At 39.8% G+C, this 19,014-nt stretch overlaps 1 protein-coding gene across 1 annotated transcript in view; it reads right to left on the reverse strand.

Moving 5' to 3' along the window:
• The window catches only part of plekhg4b (pleckstrin homology domain containing, family G (with RhoGef domain) member 4B), a 142,523-nt gene that overhangs the window by 63,172 nt on the left and 60,337 nt on the right, over nucleotides 1-19,014 (reverse strand). The window contains exons 3-7 of the mRNA XM_066716039.1: nucleotides 16,723-18,061; nucleotides 12,909-13,112; nucleotides 6,673-6,796; nucleotides 4,737-4,830; nucleotides 3,615-3,701 (exon numbers count right to left, since the gene is read on the reverse strand). Of these exons, the coding sequence (XP_066572136.1) occupies nucleotides 3,615-3,701; nucleotides 4,737-4,830; nucleotides 6,673-6,796; nucleotides 12,909-13,112; nucleotides 16,723-18,061 (1,848 nt within the window). The remainder of the gene's footprint in view (nucleotides 1-3,614; nucleotides 3,702-4,736; nucleotides 4,831-6,672; nucleotides 6,797-12,908; nucleotides 13,113-16,722; nucleotides 18,062-19,014) is intronic.

Here is a 19,014-nt window from a genome sequence, read left to right on the forward strand (position 1 = left end):
CCTCCTCCCTCCAGCTGCTCATTGTCAGTTCCCTGAACTCAGTGAAGTCCCTCTCTAGCTGGGACAGGCACTCTTTGATGGTGAGAGTGCTGGGGGAGGGGGGTGTTGTGGGGGTGTGGTGGGTCTCCCATCTGGCTGGGGCTGTGTGAGCAAGGAGCTGCACTGATGTCATCTCATTGCTCTTCTCACTGGGAGGGGGGGTCTTGGAACTTTGATTGAAGAGACTGGAAGCTCAGCTCAAATCTGTCCAGACTGCTCTCACTGCCTTGTATTAGCACAGAGCCATTGTTGTAGACACTTATTGTCAGTATGATGTTGTCTGGGTCCTCCTCATCCACTACAGACAGCTTTCTCCCAGGGCCGATGCATCTCCTGCACACATGTGTGTAGTGCTGCAGGAATGCATCATGCCAGGCATCACATTGTGTGGTGTAGAAGATCAGGTTTGTCTTCACTTTGTTTTCTGTTGAGCTGAAATCAGCTACAAGAGTCTCTGGAAAGTTTCTCAGCACATTTTCCTTGAAGTGTTTTCTGTCCTTTCCAGTCTTGGCCTCCTCAGGGTACAGGATTTCAAAGGTGTGTGAGCTCCATGCTGTGAGAACTCCCTGCCATGTCTCCGTGCCGTCTGGGACACTGGTCTGACTGTATTCCTCAGCTGGGAAACTGCCGCTCTCCATTGTGTGGATTGTTCTGTAGTTTGATTAGCCTTTTCTTTTTCTTTCTTCTTTTTTTCCACACAGAGCTTTAACTATATAAATTGTAATTCGAATGTGTCCTGTATCAGGTTATTCTTAAGCTTTTTATATGTATATATCTATACTGTACATTTATTAAGGAAGAAGCTTACCTCCTGATTTGCTTCTTTGTTTGTTTTCCTTAGTTCCTTTTTATCGTTGTGTTCCAGTTATTTCCTTGTTTTTCTTTTTTCCATTTTAGAATTCCTTTTTTTTTTTTAGGAATTTATCTTCATTGATGCAGCATACCTTGTAATTACCTTGTAATTATTTTTCACAAATTAGCTCATTTAATAAGTAAAAAAGTTGAAAAGTTATGAGCTCATCTTAATAGGTGTTGCTCCTCTCCCTCTCTCTCTCTCGCTCTCTCTCCCCCCTCTCTGGCTCAAGCTGGCTCTGCTTGGTCTGTAACCTGATACCCTGTATCAACTGATCTATTCCACCTACTCTAAGACAGTGTTTTTTGGATTGGCTAGTTTGAAAAAGCAGATCTCTAGGGCACATGACGACACAGTAACATCCTCTCCATTGGGAAATTCCAGCCCCATGTGCTGCACTGCGCATTGGATTTCTAAAACCAGGAAATACGAGATGTAAACAAACCGCACATGGTTCTTTTCATCAGAATCTCAGCTACGCAACTAAAACAACGCATGTCTCTATCTCAAATAGTTTCTCCGTAAATTAATACTTTGTAATGTATGCCCCCATCTTGGGCGGATCTGCCTAATTCATCCTCAGAGTTAAAAGTATATAGAGTTTTTTATTATTATTGCTAGTTTTATTGTTAGATGTATTTATTTATTTGTAGATTGTGTAGTTTCTAGCAAAAGTTATACAGTGCTGTGATTAGTTTAGGTATTTATACAGAGATGTTTATAAAACAGTGCTGAATAGAAGTCAATGAAGCAGGCGTTTGCAGCAACGTGATTTTGTGGATTGGAATCACATTTGCTGTCTTCCAGTCAGTGTGCCAACTGACTGGAAGACAGCAAATGTCATACCAATCCACAAGAAAGGGGACAAAACTGAGTCAGGAAATTACAGACCAATCAGTCTCACCTGCATCACCTGTAAAATGTTGGAAAAAATTATTAGAGAGAAAATAGGGGAGCATTTAATGGAAGCCATATTCTTGGAGATAGTCAACACGGGTTTAGACGAGGCAAATCATGTCTTACTAATCTATTCGAATTTTTATAACATGCAACTGGAGCTGTAGATCATGTGAAAGCATAATATATAGTTAGATTTTCAAAAAGCTTTTGATAAGGTTCCACACCAAAGACTGATTGGAAGCTGTAGGCATTCAGGGTAATGTAAGTAGATGGATTATGAACTGGTTGATATATAGGAAACAGAGGGTGTCGATTAGAGGAGTTGCTTCTAACTGGAGTGAGGTTGTTAGTGGAGTTCCACAGGGATCAGTACTAGGGCCTTTGCTTTTTCAAATCTATATTAATGATCTGGACTCTGGGATAGTTAGCAACCTTGACAAAATTGCAGATGATACTAAAATAGGTGGCTCAGCAGATAAAATCTCGGCAGCACCATCTAGACTTAGATAATATTCAGTTGTGGGCCGACACCTGGCAGATTAATTATAATGTGGACAAGTGCAAGGTATTACATGCAGGTAACAAAAATGTCCACTATAATTACACTATGGGAGGAACAGAACTAGATTAAGTAACGCATGTGAGATGTGGGGACTTGATTCAAGTCTTCAAAATCATGAAAGGCATCGACCACATCAAACCAGAGAAGCTTTTCCAGCTCAGCAGGGGGACATGCACCCGGGGACACAAATGGAAATTGAGCCTCAAGGCATTCAAGACGGAAAACAGGAGACACTTTCTTCACAAAGAGAGGCATCGCAATCTGGAACAAACTCCCCAGCGATGCGGTTGAATCCAACAATTTGGGAACATTTAATATTAGACTGGATAGGATCCTTGGATCATTCAGTTTTTAATGGACACCAAATGAGCACGATGGGTCGAATGGCCTCCTCTCGTTTGTAAACTATCGTATGTTCTTATGTTTGCAAATCCTCCAAACAAAAATTCCTTCAATGTTCCCCATGAAAGACGTTAATGTCCTTTTTACCAGTAAAGTCTTTTTTTAGTTCTCTCATATTCCTAAGATGATCCAGCAAGATGAAAATAAATGAAATACTCACATCTGTGTATGCAAACAACATTTGCATATGAAAATTCAATCTGTATAGTTTACAGTCCATATATATTATTGTATTTTTTTGTGAACAAATGTTTTCTTTTATTGTTGACAGAAACAGACAATACTTTTTTTAACCTTCCTCCCCAATGCTCCCCCCCATATTTCCGCTGCCACTCAGCTGTTTTTTAATCAGTAAAATACACTTAAAATAGCTGTGTAACAGTCCAACTTGTCATTTTCTAAATTACCACAAATTAGTAATTGCATTTCAAGTAATCAATCAGACAGACTACTTATAACCAGAAGTAGCACAGAAAAAAGAGGAAGGTTTACATTCAGCGTGTGTAGCCGATGCAGGTCGGAGGTCCCCATTCGGGATTAGAATTGCGCACCACAGGCGCACTGCAGGGACTCCACGCAGTAGTGTTAAGTCAAAATACCGGGTCACCCAGCATAGGAGGCTTAACACGGTACTGATTTAGAGGGGTTAAGTCACAGAATGAGCCCCTTTACACAGGCTGTTTTTTTGTTTGTTTTATAATTATTATTATGATTATGAAGATGATGATACATATAATTGTAATTCTGTGAAACATCAGTGTTCAGGGGCACCAGTTAGGAATGTAATCCCTATGTTCCATTTACATTTTGTTTTTTCACACACCATCTAATTATCTCCCTGTCTGTTTTATACCTCACCTGTACTGTAGCATCTCTCTCAAGTTTACATGGTGTGTCTTTGTCCACAAGCATCAGAACAGAGTAAAGTGCATTTGGTAGCAAAGTCTGTGAAGGAAAATAGAACAGATATCCAATCATATGTAAATATATCCAGTTGGGATAAATAACAATAACATATATTTGGCTAGTGGATTCCTAATGGTTCATTGCATTTGCCAGCAAATTGGTACATGACTTGGGTGATCCTCAAGAAATACTTAACTAGTGACCTGCCGGACATATTATGCAATTGACCCACAGATTTTTTTTCTGTGTGTGTTCTAGCTGAGCTCTTATTTTATTAAACCCATACAACATTCCTAATATGTTTGTTTAATTCAACAATTTTAAATAATTTATATTTCTAAAAAACGTATCTAAAGACGTTATTGATAATTTTAAGCTAACTTTAATGAAGAAAGGGTCCAATTAAGTAAGCCATTCTCTTATATAACCTAGAGCTGTTCGAAAAAACACACACACACACAAACAAAATAAATGAGAAGAATGGGTTTGGTATATAGGTTACTTATATACTGTACCTACAAAGTGCACTTAATAATGAAGAAAAATGTACTCACAAGATCCAACTCTCTAGTTTTATGACCGACAATAAAACACCTGTAGTTTCAGCTACAAGCAAGAACAAGCCTATCCCCTGAAACTACCTTTTCACCAAAAATGTTACAATAGCAGTTGTTACAGCTAGTTATACATAATATAAATAGTTCATTAGCCCTATAAACAGTGCTTTTATAGCAGACTTTTTATATAATTACTCAATTTACTCTTTAAAAACATTACATAAAATAATAAAACTAATTTAAACTAATATTACAACAACAAAATCACAATGTTTGTTAGGTTAATAAAATGGCATTTCAAGTTCCTGGAAGCATTTTTCTGCCATTCAGCATACTTCACTCTATACTGCCAAGGGTGATGATATATATATTACACAATTGCATTTTTTGTAATGTTTCAGAATTTTCAAATAATCAAGTTAAACAACATTAATGTATCATAATAGACAACAAACAATACCCATGCATTGCCAAAAACAACTTCTATAAAGACATTTATTTTGTAATTAAATCTTACCTGGATTTCTGTTAAAACTGTAAATAGTACTGCTTTGGGCTGTTGTCTTCGGCCATCTACTACAACTGTTAGGCCCAAATCACGTTTCTCTTTCCTATGAAAAAGGCAGTGATTATTCACATGAAACAATCATAATAGTTTAGATCAGGGACGTGCGGGGGGGTAAGGGACATGGGCAGGGGTGGCGCGAGCCACTGCACCTTTTTTCCCCCTGCCCTTTCTTTCTGAAGTGCCTTATTTGTCCCGTTATTTGCTGTGCACGGCAGTGGTTTAGATCTTTAGAATTAGGACTATGTTACAGCTCAGAATAATAATTTAATTTGACCCAATCATCAATCATATATTTTAATTATAAAACTGAATGGAGCTTCCTTCTCACTAATACAAACTCACCATCGAGTGCAGTACTGTGGTTAAAATGTGCAGTAGGTGTGTGGGTTCAAGTTTTGATTTGGTTCAGGCACATGAATCTGCAAAGAGTGTACTCCAAATTTGATGATTCACATTTGTCAATACATAATTTATAATGAAAAAATTATATTGTAGCTGAATCTCTGTTGTCTCTGTTTGAAGCAAGGTATGAGTTGGGTTGAAGTATGACATGAATTACCAACAAACTATGCTGGTTTACAGTAAATTATAATAATTATTTTAGTTCTTGTACATTTTCTTGACATTTTCCATAAGCTCACTTTTGGAATGTTCTGATGCTTTTTTAATGAATGGTATCTCTGTATTTTTTTCAAATCAGAATCACCAATGTGAACATAGAGAATATGTCAAACATAATGGAAAATATAAATATTATCCTTTGGAGTAAACAGAGAGGAAGTATTTATTTGTTATATGTTTATTTTTATTTTTATATTATTTTTGTGTTGCTTGTATTTCACAGTTATTCTGGACATTTATAGAAAAATAAATTGTTATAATAACTTTACACGGACAAAGATATCTTAAGTCCCATTCACACAGAAACTTTTTCAGCCTTTTTCATGGCATTTTGTTGACGGAACGGTCTGTGTGAAAGGGTCTAAGCTGGCATATCGACACTAGGAATTTTCCACTTACGACCTAGTCAAAATGCTAGTCAATTTGTGGCAACAGGTCTGTGTGTGAATGGAGCAGGAATAAGAATGCCAACATATGTCCAACATCCTTGCATTGTCATGATGCAGTATGTCAGCTAACTGGCATAAACAATCAGAATAGGCTACATCTTCAGACATGTATCTGTAGACTGCAATGGATTGTAGGCGCAGATAACATTTTTGGAGCGTCCTCCATCTGGCTTCATATTGCAACCTTCATTTTCCCAGCCCACACATTTTGGTATGCATTTCGAAAGACAAAATCCATTGCATTTCTATCACTTTGAAAAAGAGACAAAGCAACAAACACATTTCTTCCATCTTGCAAGCCACCTTAGTGTAATCAAAGGAAGCATGAAACATGTTACATCCTGTGATGAATATACGCTCTTTCCGGCATTCTGTTTTGTGTGTGAAAGAGTACATCCCAGCAATTTGACAGCATTCAAAGTCAGTGTGATTTGACAGTGCAGCTGACTGCTTTTTACTGGTATTTGAGTGTGAAAGGAGCTTTACATGGATATGATTTTTTTACTGCTGGTACTGTACATAACAAAATAGTTACAACCAAATGACAAAATTAATAATCAAGTGAATATAATCATGGAACAAGTATTAATTAGGATGAAATGTCTTAGATGACATACTAAATTACTTAAAGAACTGAATCTGTGAAAAACAAACTACAGTTATTAATGATTAACTGCACTCCAAATTATTTTCATATTCAACACATATAAATGACATTTATTATGTATGTGAACCCCTTAGGAGTGCAAGAGGTGATCTAAAATTGAATAGCTTGTTGCAGCCAACATAATAAAAGAAAGAACCGTTCATCTTACCGCAGAGTGATATAGTAATACATTATCAGACAAGTTAGGTCTTCTCCTGTGCAGATTTCACTCATCCAGATCTTGTTTCTCGTGCACACCTGTATAACTGCATGCCCATTTCGATCCCTGGTACCTGAAACAGAATGTCACATGAGAAGGATATACAAAGAATATTTTATGCAAGTAGTAATTCTCTCCATGAATAACACTAGAACAGCATCATACAATCCATATTTGGGTAATGCTATGAGTAACATACAGATTCAAGCCCAATCAACAAGATACTGCGCTCTTCGTCTTTTCAATAGGAACCATTCAGGGTTGTAGTGGAGGGTAAACGTAAATGCAGTTTACGCACCTGTTTATTTGTGAAATAGCGTTAACTCGCATTTTCATTTAATTAATTACCGTTTATCTACTTATTACCGCGTTCCCAGCATTGTTCACGCGAAGTATGCTCGTGCGCCTTTGCATGCTCGATTGCCTTGCAAGCGTGCACTGATTCATCTCTCCAACAGGAAACTGCGATCATCCGCTTCACGCTTTACTCTGACTGTGCAGAACTGCCCTGCCTCGGTTTAGAACCAGCGAGCACTGGCGGCTACAATCGCTCTCACTCAGAGATGATGACATACGAAACTTTTTTAAACGTCCATTAACTCCATTCACCTCCCCCGAAAAAACCCAGGCTCTTGAATTAGGAGGTATTAAAAGGTAAATAAAATACTTAAGTTTTTCTTATATTTCAGTTAGTTGAAATCTGTGAATAAAAACACACACACATGCAGACAAGAATTTTGAATGTGGCCATCATACTGACTTCAATTAGTCAAAAGGATTCGTTTTATTTGGTTTTCCGGCAAGTGGAAATATTAGTTGTCACTGGTTTCATGTGTAATGTATTGTAGATTAATACATTATCATCACATATTGTATCCACACTTGTGCTCTTTAGCACTTCAAAATACTTATATGAGATAATTATTAATGTGAATACAAATATTTTAATATCAAAATTTGCAAATCATATGTTTGGTGGAATGTGTGTTCAGTCCAGATGATTTTTTTAGATTAATAATCTGATTAATTACCTACACTAGGTCTTCCTTATTAGTAGAGTTGGATCAAATGTTCATAGTCTACCCACCTTTTTTTTACCATTACATCACTGGAATTGCAAAGATTGCTGGGATACAATGATAGTGATATTAGCAAGTTCCAATAAACCTTTGCTGTATTCAAACATGTAAACAATGTTTAAGTATGTTTCACATACGCTTAGGATGTGATGGAGAGAGTGATTATATTAGCATATACCATGACAGAAAGCTATTTTAATTCAAAAATTAATTTACACTTACGCATTCGCAGACAAACAATCTGACAGGAGCAGGTTCTCTCTGGCATCAGTCCCCAAATAGCTAATAATAATAATACAGTTGTGTGTAATGTATTATTGAGGTGTATTATTTATATTTACATTGTTTTAAAATGATCAAAATCACGAATTGTGCTTATACTGCCACCAAATGAACCTGCTGCTTTTGCCATGATTATCTGTGCATGCACTACAAAAAGTACACAGCTCAAATAAGTACTTTTTAAAACTACATTATTTCACTATATTGTAGCAAGGCCTTGCTAAGGGCCCATTAGTGATGTAGTAAAGTGGCTGCACTGTGGCATGTTAGAACGGGTTCATATCTCACCGTGGCAGGAACCCCCCAGGTAGTTACAATATGGTAATGCGATTGCTTTGTCGAAGACACCCAAGTGTATGTAGCAAACTATTTTAAATTGTATATGTTTAAATATTGCAAAAAGTTTATTGACGTGTTATAACTTCCGCATTATGTTTGCACTATTACCCTCGGCCCCCAGACCCTGGACCTGCATCACCCGGTGTCTCCGTAAAACCTCAGCACACACGGTGTGGATATGCCGCCCTTGTATTCCACACTCCAGTGTCTGGATATACAGTGTTCTGTCCAGCAGCAGCATGCATGCGGTTTGGTGTAGCAGTGCCCCCGTGTCCCACTAGCTTTGCTGGGTGAGTCACACTAACAGCGGCCAGACCCGCTAGGCATTCCACTTGTTGCGGCAGCATCCCAGTTGCTGTGCCCCACCAGTACTTGCACTCACCGGCGCCCCTGCTGCAAGCTTCTGGTAGCACAGGTGTGTGCTCTCGGCAAGATGGAGAAACCCCCACTTCCTCTTTCCACTGCCGCTGTGCCGCTTGCAGCCATCACACCTTGCCTGACTGGAGTGGGGAGGTCCTCTGCTGTTTGTCTGGGCATCAACAGCGGGCACAACCAGGTCGCGACTTCTGGCCCCGCTTCAACACATGACGTCGCATTTCCTTGGACTGCACCTCGATTCCATTGCCATGCTCACCATGCTGGCGCCAGAGAGAGTTGCCTCCATTCGCGAGTGTCTCTCCCTCTTCCGGTTGAGACCCCACGTCAGGGTGTCCTTTTGCCAGAGGAACCCTGGGGATCGACGCACTAGCTCACACATGGTCGCTCTGTCTCCTCTATTAATTCCCACCATTCCCCCTCCAGGTGGTCCTGGAGAAGATCAGCCGAGAATGAGTGTCAGTTCTGCTAATAGCGCCCCGGTGGCCTTGCAGACTCTGTTTCGCAGACTTGATCTCTCTCCTGAATGGAGAGCCTTGGCAGCTCACAGTTGTAGCAGACTTGTTGTCCCAGGTGCAGGGCACGCTCTGGCACCCAAACCCGGGCCTGCTCCAGCTATGGGCCTGGCCTCTGAGCGGGATCGCTTGATAGCCTGGGGTCTGTCAGACGTGGTAGTAGCCACTATTCACTCAGTGAGAGCTCCCTCTATGAGGTCACAGTATTCCTACCACTGGCGGACGTTTCGCACCTGGTGCCAAGATGGGGGTCATGACCCAGTTAATTGCCCCATCGGGGCCACATTTCAATTTTAACAAGAGCTGTAGGACCAGGGCAAGTCCCCGTCCACACTTATTGTGTATCTGGCCATACACGTGTTATGTCCGGATTGATTGCGAGCCCCCTTGGTCTCATTTCCTGACTGGGCAGTTTCTGAAGGGAGCTTGTAGTTTGCGGCCTCCCCTTGCCCCTTCACTGCCCACATGGCACCTTGATGTAGTGCTGGATGCACTTTCCCAAGTTCTCAGGTGCTATTTGGAGCGCACTAAGGACACTCGGTGCTCAGTCCAATTGTTTGTGGCCTATGGAGTGCGGACACAGGGCCAGGCACTTTCAAAGCAGTGCCTCTCGCATTGGATTGTGGACACTATTACTTTGGCCTACAAGTCCACTGGGACCCTGGTGCCTGGATACTTGGTGGCCCACTTGACTATAGGCGTTGCCACATCATGGGCCCTTTTCCAGGACGCCTCCTAGGCAGACATTGTGCAGCTGCAGCTTGGGTTTCGCCACCGGTCCCTTCCATTGGGAACCCAGTGTTGGCTCCACAGTAGCCTACAGGCTCTGGCTCTTGATCTCTATTCCCAGTCTGCCCCTGTTAGCGCATACTGGATAGAGCTATTTGAACCTTGTTACGCTTCATGCAGAACTTTGCCTTCCAGACAAGCACCCACACAAGCTGTTCCTGGACTTGATGACTGCCCTGTTGATGTGTTGCCAGGGTCTGTCATGCGGCCTCCAGGTACATTGCCTTACGAGGCCTCCCTGTATATAGTTTGTTTATTATTGCATTGCGGTGGTGCTTGTGTCTTGCCCGTACCCCACTGTACTATATATATACTATGTTTAGAAAGCAGGACTGTGGCCCCGTCCTAGCGTTGCTAGTAAACTGGAAGGCCACTGCTGCTGCTTCCAGTTGATGGCGCTTCCAGTTGATGGCCTATTATTAGCCAATAGGATGTTACATATTAATATGGGATGTCCCATATAGAGCTTGTGTTCCCGTTAGTGAGTTAGTTAGTTAGTTGATTGCTCGCAGATTCTCGGTTCGCGCATCTCTATACACGTTCTGGACTGGGGCAAGAGCGTCACTCTGTACTCGTCAAAAACCACAGGTATTCGATTTGTTTTCCTGATTTCTATAAATAAACAGGTAAACTGCAGATTGTTTGACATGTGGACATATTTCAACCTTGCCTCCAAAATATAAAAGTGCATACACACAACCAGGGAGGGGGGCTGGTCCCATAGCATGTATTCACCTAGAAACTCCTACATCAGTGGTGGAAACAGCTTATATCCAATGAAGACGCATATTTCTAGCAGGTGCACAAATAGAAAATTGTGCATCCTCAATTCCTCACCCATTACAATTACAGAGCTCCACCAAAATAGCTATGTGATTGACAAGCACCAGAAACCGCGTCTAGTTTGCATGTATAATCTCGGTTGATATGTAATTGTGAAATAAAGATATGTTTGAGTCCAAATCTGCCTGATTTCTTGGATTTCATGGAGATTTTGAGCTAAGTTTTTGACTTCAAAATGACTCAGAATCGCGCATTTCAGGTCTCCAATTTTCAAAATCTTCAGGGGGAGGACCCTGAATTCCTCAATCCTCTTTTCCCTCCTTTTGCAACATTAATTTTGAACAGTGTACACTGATAAAGGGAAGTGGTAAAGACTTGAATCTAATAAGACACAAAATGCTTGAAAGTTTCTATTATGTTTATCTATATGCCTACAATAATCTTTAATAAATGAAAACAATTAAAAGTGGTCTGAAAGCTATTATACATTTTATGTTTGTACTTTGTCAAATAAATGTACTAAATATAAGCAACAGGGTATATTACTAATTCACAGAATTGTGTGTGTGTTGGAAAGGGGCATTTGGAGGTATGATTCCCCCCCACCTCTGGAGTCTGGACCTTGGCTATACCTTGACCAAGAAATTTGGACCCTGGCAAAAAAAAATTGACTACCCCTGACCTACAGCCTCACTCCTAGCTGTGCTAGTAGAGCAGCCAGCCTTGCTAGCGTGTATATGCTGGTTGTGGACAGTTCCCAGTGTGAGCGTGACTGCAGTCCTCACTCCTGGGCAGACCAGGTGTGCCCCCAAGGGCCCCTGTGGCTCCTGTCTGGAGTTGTTGCAGAGGCCCCCTAGCGGTACGCCTCGGGGCAAACTCCCTCACCAGCTCTCTGCCTCCTCCCTTGCAATGGTTTTGTTATACAGTAACCCCTCCCCCTTGGGCAGTGCTTCCGACTTGACAGATAACGATAGGTTGTGAATGCAACTATCTGAAAAAAAAAGCACTGCCTTGGCCATGTGTCCACCAAAGCGTTTTTTCCTGAGGTCGGCGTGTTTTCTCAATTGTTTGCAATGGCAGCACCGCGTTATTAAAACGCCGGCAGCGTGACGCAGCGCTGAGTGTCATGCTGAGCGCCGAGTGCTGCACGTTTTTTTCTGGTCGCCGACAGTTGAAAAATTTTCAACTTTGGGTAAAACACAGCGCTCATCACTGTCACTTTTTACCCAGCCGTCCAATCACAGTGGAGGAGGAGTGGGACAAACACCACACCGCCCGTCCGTCCTACCTCTCTATGCACTTCAGCCTTCCCTCTACCTTGTGCCTACATTGTACAGTCAGTATTTGTTAGCAACACAAACTATCTGCGGCACTTTCAGACGAGAGCCTGGCGTTTTCAGCTGCGGAAAACGCTTTGGTGGACACACGGACTAAGGGTTATAAGGTTGCGCAGGAGTCCTACCTCCCGGCAAAAGAGGAAGTTCCTGTGCAGGCATCACCTTTTATACAAACAGGAAGTAGGAAGGGACCAGTTTGAGTGACAGGCACAGTAGGCAATGGCAGCTTTGATAGAGTGACATTTTGATCGGGTTCCTACGGAAGTGTGTAGAAACCCCTCCCCCTTGAGCAGTGCTTCCTTTTTCAAATAACCAGGGTTGCATTTGCAACCTATTGATATTTAGTTGTCATGTCTACACTTCATAGGTGTATCAAGGTTTCAAGCATATAGTGTTAAACTGGATCTGATTAATTATCTTTCTATGCACAGGCTGATCTCTGATGTATTTGGTATAAACAAAATATTTTTGACAGGAAACATTTTATATATAAAAGGAATACATTGTGGTAGATTTCAGGTTCTAATTAATAAAGCTGCAATACTATAAATCAACAATTATATCACAACCCATATAACAGAAAAATACCAAGACGAGTATAGAAACTTAACCGGCTAATCAGTTTATCCAAGTACAAAGAACAGGCCCTTGGCGTGTTGAGGCCACAACTCATAGTTTCAACATACCTGGTAAAATGACAGCTCCAGAGACCAGAAGCTCTTGATTGATCTCTGATGCTTGACTGGGCAGATGAGGAACACCGTCTGCTGACACCACTGTAGTATTTGCAGATTCAATTTTGGGTGATTTGCTAACAGATTTTGGAGTTTGGCAGACATCACCAGTGTTTCTTCGAAGGTCCCCTTCTTTGATTTCCTTATTAGGAACAGCTGAGGAGTAATAGAAAGGTACTGCTTTTCAGATGTGGGTTCTTTAACATGGTAAACCTCAAGGATCTCCAAACTTATATGTGTCTTAAATCAATGGTTAATAGCTTGAACTTGATTAACTGAGCTAATATTTCGCATAACTGAAAACGTGGCTTGAATGAAAATTAAAAGACCTCTCAAGGACAAGGGATAGAGACACCTATTATTTTAGATTTTTTTGTATGAAGATGTTTTAAGTAAGGAACATTAAGTCATTATTTTTATTTTACACTTTTTCTTTTAATGAATACATACACACAATTTCTAAAACGAAGACATCTTAAACACAGCAAATCAGATCAGTTACTCTTAATAAAACACTTAATTTCTATCACTGAAAACTGCCATTGGATGATAAACCACACCAATGCAATGTCCACACCCCTATTTATACATGTTTTTGTCTCTTTAAATGTCTCACTTTTTTGTGATTTTATATAGTAAATATTATTAAAACTATTAACAACAATCATAATTGTATTATTATATGATTATTATTATTGTTGTTATCATTATTATTAATACAAATAATAGCTACAGATCAGTCATTACAGCTGCAGACAAGATATTTAGGATGATCGGATTAAAACAATCACTGTATTTTCTGTAAAATGATTTACTGAATAGCTTCCAAAACACTTTGCTCTAGTACACAACATATTCCATTCTAACTACAAATAAACTTCAGCTAATTTACCACAAATAATGTAATCTCTATTTCCTAATCCAATATGTTCTCGTTATTTATCTGTTAGCTATTATTGTTTCTCCAAGGTTGGAAAACCATGGAACACTGCTGCTGTTTTCCTTTTTTTTCTCTGTCTCCACCACATGGGTGAAGTGTAGAGATCACAGAACCAACAGACAGCTGTGTGAGATGTCGTTTCCAAGTATGTGCAAAATCCACATGACCTTTGCCACAGGGGAAAGCACACTAGCCTCCTTTATAACATCTGTAAATAAATTCCCTTTTGTCTGCTCTGCAATAGAGACTTGTAGTGTGTCTTGCAGCTTAGCTTTATTGTTATTAATTTATCACTGTGTTTCCTATGTAATTATACATGAGTGCCTTTACCTTCTTCTCCTTAACCAGACTTACAAATTAACTAGATTTGCTTCACAATGCTAAAATTTTAACAGATCACATTTCTTTTATAGAGATTCTTAGGAGTATACAGCAGAATGTTCAGCCATTTTGTGCTCCTCTGGTTTCGATTGTTCTTATTTTAGTATTGCATTAATTATTTTTATATTTTTCATGACAGGTCTGAGATAACACAGTTCCTCTCTGGAAAATAATGCACGCATAAATCCATAAATAGCTTTCACATACACAACAGGCATGATTGCTGAGGGTGCAGTAGAATAACAAATATATATCTGGAAAATAGCTGAATTAAACAGCAGGACACATAGTTACTCTCCCTAACTGGAGAAATAAATGGTCCTGGTAGCTGCACTCTGGAAAACCAAACATAATTGAGACATATGTTCACGTAACATTAGTTCCTAATTGGGCAACACCTGATCCCATGAGTATTAGGGAGGCACAATTTCCAGAGAAGGAGAATAGCAGTTCAAACAACTGTTCCTCCATATTCAGCAATGAAAAATAAATAAAGAACGACAGGTTTGTATCATCGTACATCGTATTACTCCTTGGTATTGATGATCTTAACAATAATTACAGTGCAGCACCCAACCACTGCTAGAAACAACAAGACATGAATAGGTGGAGAGAACACTTGTTTTTTTATCCTTTGAATTATAATAATTATAAATTATAATATTTTCAAATAATGATGGCAACATGGATAAGGGCATCTGCTAAGAAATAAATAGACATGACTGTTTCAGCTCATGACCTAAAACCAGTATTCGAATTAAGGGGGGGCTGGGGGGGTCCGGGACCCCACATAAGAGGGAGAACTTTGAACTTGGGGGGTCCCGATAGTTCATTGAATACAATTATTTTTTTTGTCGAAATGAATGCCCTGACGGGAGACGACTTTGTCGGCTTTTTCCAGTTTTCATCAGTGTTCCAGATTCCATTTGTTTTCATTGACGTTCTAAACATGCACACGTGGGGTGCACATCAATTGCGCCGCATGTGTGCATGAACTCATAGTGTTGTGAATCAGTTACAGCAGCGACTGACACAGCGGAGGCTTCTCGAGTTTTCACCAGCTAAGTAAGTGGAAACATTAAATTTGGGATTGTTTACACTTTAGTTACTATAACTATCGAATTATTCACCTTCGTGGTGAACAGCAGCTAGTTTGTAATGCAGCCGCTAACACATTTTTTTAATCTTATCTATCAGACAGTTGTACAGAAGCTTATTTCTGCCACATGAAAAAAAACAACAACAACATTTTCCTCCTCGAGTATTTTGGGGGCATGTTGCTGCCAGGGATTTTTATTTTATTTTATTTTATTTTTTGGGGGGGGCGTGTTGTTAGTCCAAGACCATTTGTACTTCTTATGGGTAACCTCGCGATACGACAGAACTGGATACGAAGGATAGAAACTTCATGAACTTACTAATATATTACTTGTGAGACTTTCTAACACAACTCTTCCAGGATCCAGTATGTGAAGGAGGTGTCTGGTGGTTGAGTTTCCACAAAGCCCTGTTGAATGCATTTCAGGTGCACCATTTTATACCCATGTAGCTTGCCGTGTTTACCTATTTCTGCCATTACAGACAATGCTACTTCAAGTAAAGCTGAAATGTTTTTCTATTAAAACCCTTCTGAATGTTCTCATACTGAGCACAGTTCCATTTACATGGCTCAATAATTGTAATATTTGAAGACCATGGTTAAAGTAAAAGTGGACAATGTCTCACACACTTGCAATTCCTGTTTATCTAGTGAAACAGGGATCATATGGTATACGAGCATGATACAAGTGACTTGACCACTCATCAAAAGAGTCAGTACAGTGTTAAGTCATGCTGTAAAACCAGGTTTTTCGGTGTAGCGGGTTTAATACTCTACTGTGCTGGAGTGGCCTGGCTGTGGTTCCTGTGGTGTGTGGTTTGAATCCTGAGCAGGGAACTCAGGATTTTGTCTGGTACATGTTTCTATTTTGTATATTTTGTGGCAGCATTTTGTTTTTGTTTCATGACAACACAACACATTGAAATAGATCAGGCTTTTAACTAAAGAGACACATTTTTAGAATGATTCGCAGGAGCAATATAGTTTCAGTTCCTACACAGTTCTGTGTATTGTGAGGTTAGCCATAAGAACTACAAATGGTCTTGGACTACATTTTTTTATATTTTTTTTGTGTGGCAACAACAAATGTAAAATTAGACTATATAGAGTAAGAAACAGTCTAGCTAGGTCTAGCAGAGGTCAGACAATGGTAACTAGTTAAATATTGAATTGAAAATTTTCTTGAAGGATAATGTCATTACGAAGAAGACACTTTTTCTTTTTTTGGCAACACCCCCCCCTCCCCAGGATTAGGGGACCTCCCATAAGATCTAACCCAATTCGAACACAGCCTAAAACTAGTGTGAATTAATAAACTAAAATTCTGTTTTTGTGCACATAATTACCTGAATCTTCTTTTGTGATGTTTTGTCTTTTATCCACATTTGGAAGCATTCCCTCACAATCCATCCTCCCAAATTCCAGAGCGTCGTTAATATATTTTTTCAGAGACCCACTGGCTGAGCCACCAGAGGATGAACGGGCCCTGTGACCTTTAACCGGTGATACTTTATATATCCCTTCCAAAGATTTTGATCGTATCTGATGATCTTTGGGTTCTCCAGTGAAGGAACCTCCTTGTAGTGTAAGAGGCTTGGTAGATTGACAGGGGTCTTTGTGAGTTTCCTCAGCCACCAATTCCCTAACTGAAAGTCTCCTTAGAAGATGCTCCTGTTTTGGGCTACATTTTCCAGAAGTATTGTTTTGACGTACACTTAGAGAGTTTTCTTGATTTAGTGAACTGGTGCAATGGTCTGTAACTTCTTCTATTATTGATTCAGAGCTAGAGCCAAGGTTCATTGGATTTTCCAAGGCCTCCATGTAGGACTTGCGAAATAATCGTCTACTTTCAAAGTATACAGAATCCCTGAGCTGCCTTCGCTTGGGGCCTGGGTTACTGAGGTCTGTACTGAAAGAAGGGGACTGGTGGCTGCTTTTTTCATTGCATTTCTGAACCTTTACTTCTTTTTCTGCATTCCCATTACTGTTTCTGTTAGTGGATACTGCTGAAGAAATCACACAAGGACTATTCCAATCTGTGATAAGTATTTCATGGCTGACCTTGTCTATTGTGTTTTCTTTGTTTGATGCACCAGAGTCCTGTTTAATTCCTGTTCCTGCTAGAGAAACAGTATTGCCCTGGTTTAACTGAGTATCATGCAAGGTAATGTTTACAACTGTGGAGTCTGTGTTTTCGGAATTAATACTGTTGAGTGAGCTTTGTCTTTCCATAGTACCTGTCAAGCTGATGGCCTGAGTGCTACACCTAATTAGCTGATCACAAAAGGCACTACCTGTGCAGTCCTGCATTATTGTTTCAGGTGTAGTTATAAATAATGGGTTGACAATGTTTTTCCAAGGTGTCCTGTAAACAGCAGGACCAGTGGTCAGCAAACAGTTTTGCAGGGGGCAAATGTTTTTCTCACAAGTTACATTTTGCAGGAATTCATTCGTAAAAATGCTCCCATACATAATTTCTTGAATCGCTATCTCCACTATAGCCTGGCCGCTGCTTGAAAGGCATTTTATGACCAGCTTTGCTGACTGCCTCCCCAGTGGTACAATCTGTAAATAAAAGTCTCCTTGCTTCAGTCTCACTTTGTGGAGAGGTGCTAACTGCACCACAACTTTCTCATGAATGCACAATGGCCAGCCCTCATGGTAGATTAGACCTTTGAACTTCACCTGTAATATAAATAAAAAAAAAACACATTAATGCGTATTCGTAGTGGGATACTTTAAACATCTTTGCTTTTTTTTTTTTTTAAAGTTAACACTGAAGCATGTCTTGTGAATTTGAAGGTCCTTTTGGTCTCAAGTTGTTCACTAATGTTGTAGGCCTAAGGTTTTACAGTTCTTTACAGTTAATTTGCTCAAGCTGTCATCCCTCCACTTTGCTGTCTTGTAATAAATACCTTGTTTAAATTAATATATTTATGCAGCTGCTGCACACAGAAGGTGAGTTACTAATACTTAGCAGTGCATCATAATATCTGTGTCTCAAATACAAACTTGCCTAAGATTTGATTTGATTTGAGTAAGATTTGAATGTAGATGACTTCTTTCACCTCATTTACAATTGAAACAAAACTATGTAGGTTTTGTACTAGAGTACATGTTCTAAATTTGTAAGTGTAAACCCTGGACAATAACAGAAATTGGAAAAGGTGTACATTTTTGACAAATTCTGAAAAACAAAATCTAAATGAGAGAAAAATACACCGCCCAACAAAAACAGTAAAATAAGGAAGATGCATTGTAGTCAAATTCAATATTAAATTAACATAATAAACAATGTAACAAGAAATCAATATAATGTATGTTTCTTTATTCAACCCCTTTTATAAATGTTATAAAACAATAGGTTATAAATGCAACCCCGGTTATCACCATGGATTCCTATGGAAAACATTTTTCTATTAAAGCCACCTATAGGCCCCTGTGTGAGTAACTCAAACAGTCCCCTTCCTGTTTCCTGTTTGTATATAACGTGATGCGCATATAGGAATTACCTCTTTGCCGGGAGACCGAGCTCCCGGGCAACCTTGCAAGCTTTGGGCAATACTTCCTTTCTCAGATAACCGGGGTTGTATTCGCAAACCTATTGTTATCTTTCAAGTGAGGAGTACTGCCCAAAG

Source organism: Amia ocellicauda, chromosome 10, assembly GCF_036373705.1.
Source record: "Amia ocellicauda isolate fAmiCal2 chromosome 10, fAmiCal2.hap1, whole genome shotgun sequence".
NCBI classification, from domain to species: domain Eukaryota; kingdom Metazoa; phylum Chordata; class Actinopteri; order Amiiformes; family Amiidae; genus Amia; species Amia ocellicauda.